Source organism: Amphimedon queenslandica, unplaced genomic scaffold, assembly GCF_000090795.2.
Source record: "Amphimedon queenslandica unplaced genomic scaffold, v1.1 AMPQUscaffold_9754_Cont18065, whole genome shotgun sequence".
Taxonomy (NCBI): Eukaryota; Metazoa; Porifera; class Demospongiae; order Haplosclerida; family Niphatidae; genus Amphimedon; species Amphimedon queenslandica.
Window position 1 is genome coordinate 1 of NW_003549974.1, and position 4207 is coordinate 4207.

General features: G+C 31.1%; 2 protein-coding genes across 2 annotated transcripts; one reads left to right on the forward strand and one right to left on the reverse strand.

Moving 5' to 3' along the window:
• Positions 1–39: 39 nt before the first annotated feature.
• Positions 40–2714, forward strand: LOC109590623 (ubiquitin carboxyl-terminal hydrolase 47-like). Its single transcript, XM_020006521.1, has 12 exons — positions 40–160; positions 230–340; positions 826–1057; positions 1119–1291; positions 1402–1485; positions 1540–1658; positions 1710–1813; positions 1891–2024; positions 2111–2158; positions 2217–2341; positions 2417–2486; positions 2571–2714. Exons 1-11 carry the CDS (start codon positions 65–67, stop codon positions 2469–2471), a joined length of 1281 nt encoding a protein of 426 aa, XP_019862080.1. The 5' UTR covers positions 40–64; the 3' UTR covers positions 2472–2486; positions 2571–2714.
• A 398-nt stretch (positions 2715–3112) lies between these two features.
• On the reverse strand, positions 3113–4141 carry LOC109590622 (uncharacterized; the record flags this gene model as incomplete). Its single annotated transcript, XM_020006520.1, has 3 exons — positions 3113–3389; positions 3657–3733; positions 4040–4141. Coding segments are annotated over 3 exons (316 nt in total), but the record flags the coding sequence as incomplete, so codon positions are not given.
• Positions 4142–4207: the final 66 nt, after the last annotated feature.

Below are 4207 nucleotides of genomic sequence, written 5' to 3' on the forward strand. Positions count from 1 at the left end.
ATGACAATACCTCTAATTACATGTACATGTGTTTGATGGTGTAGGTATTAATCTAAAGGTATCAATGGTTGATCTGTTAACTGGTGAAGTTGGACCAGCTGAACCAGTGAGAGGAGAAGAAGGTTGGACTGTTGAAGAATTAAAAGAACATATAGGAGAAGTAAGAGGAAGGATATACTGTCATTTATATTGTTCTCCCTCTATTGATCTGGTCCAATTTTTTATTTAGGAATTTAATATCAATCCATCATGTATGAGAGTAGCAATGAGAGGACAGGAGCATTACCAGCTTGGTACATCAGTCCATGATATTAGTGATGCAAAAAGTACTTTAGAGAAGGTACTCTATGGAGCATACAATATCAGTTCATACATTATGCTATCCCATATAGTGAGGGATCAAATGGCTCCACATCCACACAAGTTTTATTTGTAGATTTAATTTTTACAAAATGAATCCAAGTATTTAACATCAATTTTTACAGATTTAGTTCATGAATCTCAACTCTGCAAATCTGCAAAATAATTATGACACAAAATTTACATGCATGTGGGACTACCGTATAAGATGATTTATTGGCCGGAGTAATATTTAGCAAATTTGCCTGTGGAAAGAAATTGGTGGATTTTATATTGGCGATTTTGTGCCACGTGCCATTGAGCATGCTCAGATTGAAAAAAATAGCGGATTTTATATTGGTGATTTCTTCATAGAACTGCCAATTGCCAATATTAATTCCTCGCCAATAAATCATCTTGTATGGTATTTAAATGATTTCACTTTCATTTATTTGAACATTCTTTTCTCCTCTCTCTCACACACAGTTACATACTCAGTTGCTGTTTATATCATCAGATCTTAAAGATTATCAAAAAGAATTCAAAGATAGTTTGATGTACAGATATGTTGATTTTCACGTCAACTCGATAACACTTAACATTACAATACCTCCTGGACCTGAAGCCACACCCACTAAAACTAATCTAAATGTAACTGAAGGAGGAACAATAATGAAAACTATATCAATAAATGAAGAAAATAAAGGAAAAGAAAGAAGTAATATTAACTTGTGTTATAATAAAAAGATCATTATTTACATTATTATTATTCAATACAGGGATACAGGTACAAGTTAGTAGCAGTATAACATTAGCTCAATTGAAGGAGGAGCTAGTTTCACTGATTGGTGTACCACCTACTGGTTTTATAGTGTATGGAATCGGCAGTTATGGAGACTATGAAATGGTAGAACTGGATCAGACACTAAAGTATATTGGCTCTGGATCAGAGGTATAGCCTTTATTGTGTTATTTGATTCACTTCTCCTTTCCATCATACACTACTATAAGTACTAATAACACACACACACTCATCTCTTTATTACTTTGTGTATCTACTAGTTGATAGTAAGACTGGGTAGAGCAATATTACAAGAAGGAGAGAAACGAATTAAATTATATTTATTGCAAGTTAATAATACAGAGGTATAAGAATATTAATGATTATATAATTTATATTATTATTTATTTAATTATTAGTTTTGTAGTTTTATGATGGAGTCTATTGTTACTAAGGATACAACAGTGGGAGAATTTAAGAAACAAATTATTGAAGAAGCAAAAGTACAAGGAATTGACTGTGTCCTTGAATTAGACAAGTAAGTACATCATGTGACTATCATGTGACTATCATGTGACTTATTGTGTAGAATGAGATTACGTGGCAAGAAGGGAGTGTCCCCTAGTACAGTATATCTTGATGATGAGGTCATTAATGCTAATAAGGACATATTATATGTGGAATCATTGAAAGGTCAGTGTATTTTCAGTATACTGTACGTTACATGATGTATAATTTTATTGTTAGTATATTAATTACTATATTATTAGGACCAGAGAAGATGAAGCATGCAGCACAGGTTCAGGTGTATGTGGTAAGATGGCGTCCATCACAATGTTCAGTTGATCCAATAGAAGAAATTATACTAGATAATAGATATGATCCTAAGGATTTTATTGGAAAGGTATTATTTGTAAAAATAGAAATTATAATAAAGAACATTGGACATGTATCAGTACGTATCACATTATTATTGCTATTGTTTTACAGCTGTCAGAGTTAAGTGGAGTACCTGCTGAGTATATCTATTATACAGAGGTTAATCATTGAAAAATATTGATAATATGAATATTGCCTTTTTCTCTCTCTCTATTAGGGACTATTATTTCCAGTTGGGATATCATGTCTTGATATTGAGAATAAGTTTAATTGGTATTCCATCAGTTCAGTTAAAAGATCCTCATTAGGACTATATGATGACGGACGTGTCCTATATTACAAGTACTAATGAACACACACACACATTATGTATACACACACACTTACATACACCTCTTACTGTTTATAATTATTTAGAGACAAAAGAGAGACAATGAAAGAGTTAACAGATAAAGAGATCAGAAATACATAAGGCAGAGGCAGCAAGGTCAGTAAACCTCATGTATCATCATGTACATGTACTATCAGTTAATGTAATACCTCATCACTTACACCATTTATTGTATTGTAGGTTGGAGAAGATTAGGGAACGTGGCATACAGCATGGAGATAGTATAGGACTGACTGAATGGATTGGTTTAATTTCTAAGCATCACATTAATTTTTATTTTTTGTAATTACAATGATGCAATCCTGCAAAGAATTACTCACTATGTAATAATTTTAAAATGATTTTATAAATATAAATTTCCTAATACATTGGCTCACTAGGTCATTTCTCTTAATGCTCAATCAATGCTATTCACAGCATCATCACTCATATACTGAAACGAACTATCTCTAAACAATTTCTCACTTAGCTCTACTGCAATTGCTGGCTCCTACAATTGTTGTAGCAACACTGAATGGTCACCACTTACTTAACTATATATATTTCTTTGATTCTCTTGCTCTTTAAACCTATTATTTACATGTACTCTCTTTCCTTTCTTTTTCTCCCTCTCTCTTGCTTTTGATTTACTGGTTTGCCAGACTTTTTGGTTCTAATTTTAGTAGCATCTTTTACTCTGTGTCTGAGCCTCTCTGATTTTTATCACTATTAAATTTAAATAATTATTTTGACCATTAGGTTGCATTTCAAAAAAATAGAACTGACTGAATGGATTGTTATATTGCAATAATTTTTGTAATAATTGCAATCCTCCAACTACATTGTATGTAATAATTAATTTTTAAAATGCTTTCATAAATAGTTAATTTTGTATAGTTAGTAGTTCTTCATTGACTCCATTAGTTGCTAGTCCCCAGAGTGAGTTGGCTATATCCACATGATCACATTTACTGATATCAAATGAAAAGGACTCAATCTCTCCATCATCTCTCCTCATGACTGGCAGCCATTTGGAATTAAGGAATAAGAGAATAATAATAATAAATATTTATAATAAAATAAGTACATGTACTATAATGCTAAAGTATAATCATATCACAGTTCAATGTAATACTGTAGTATAGTGTGGATCTACTTTAGTGAGGTGTATGGTTTACATGTATTGTATGCAACTGTGAAATGAAGGATTATATTTTGGCTCTGAGATCACTCCAATGTATTACTGATACATATTGATGTACATGTACTGGTATGTTAAGAGGATACATCCTTGAACAGTATCAACTGTTGAAGATTCATTGAAATGAACTGGTAGACTCTTCTTTTGTAGTTTAAACTCATATCTATAATATTAATAAAATAATAAATAAATAAATAATTAAAGATAAAGTAACTATATGTACATAGTCTTTGGCCTATGCTAATTGCTGGTCAAACCAAAAATATTAATAAAATAATAAATAAATAAAATAATTTAATTAAAAACAAAGTGATTACATGTACATAGTCCTTGGCCTACACTAAATTAATTGCTGGTGAGACTAAAAATGACTAAAATAATAATTTTAAAGTTGCTATTATTACAAATCCACACATCATAAGATATGAAGCTACTAGTGGATCATAATGATGTGTGTGTATACACTTACTTGATACACTCTCTGTCTTTAGTCTTTTGCATTAAAGTCTTTAATAATTGTTTCTCAACTCTTAGACTCTCAGTCAGCTCCTCAACAGTTTCATGAGCATTTCTTTACAAAAAATAAATAAAACACATAATAATAATAATGAAGCATTATTAGGCCATGCTTTTTTCC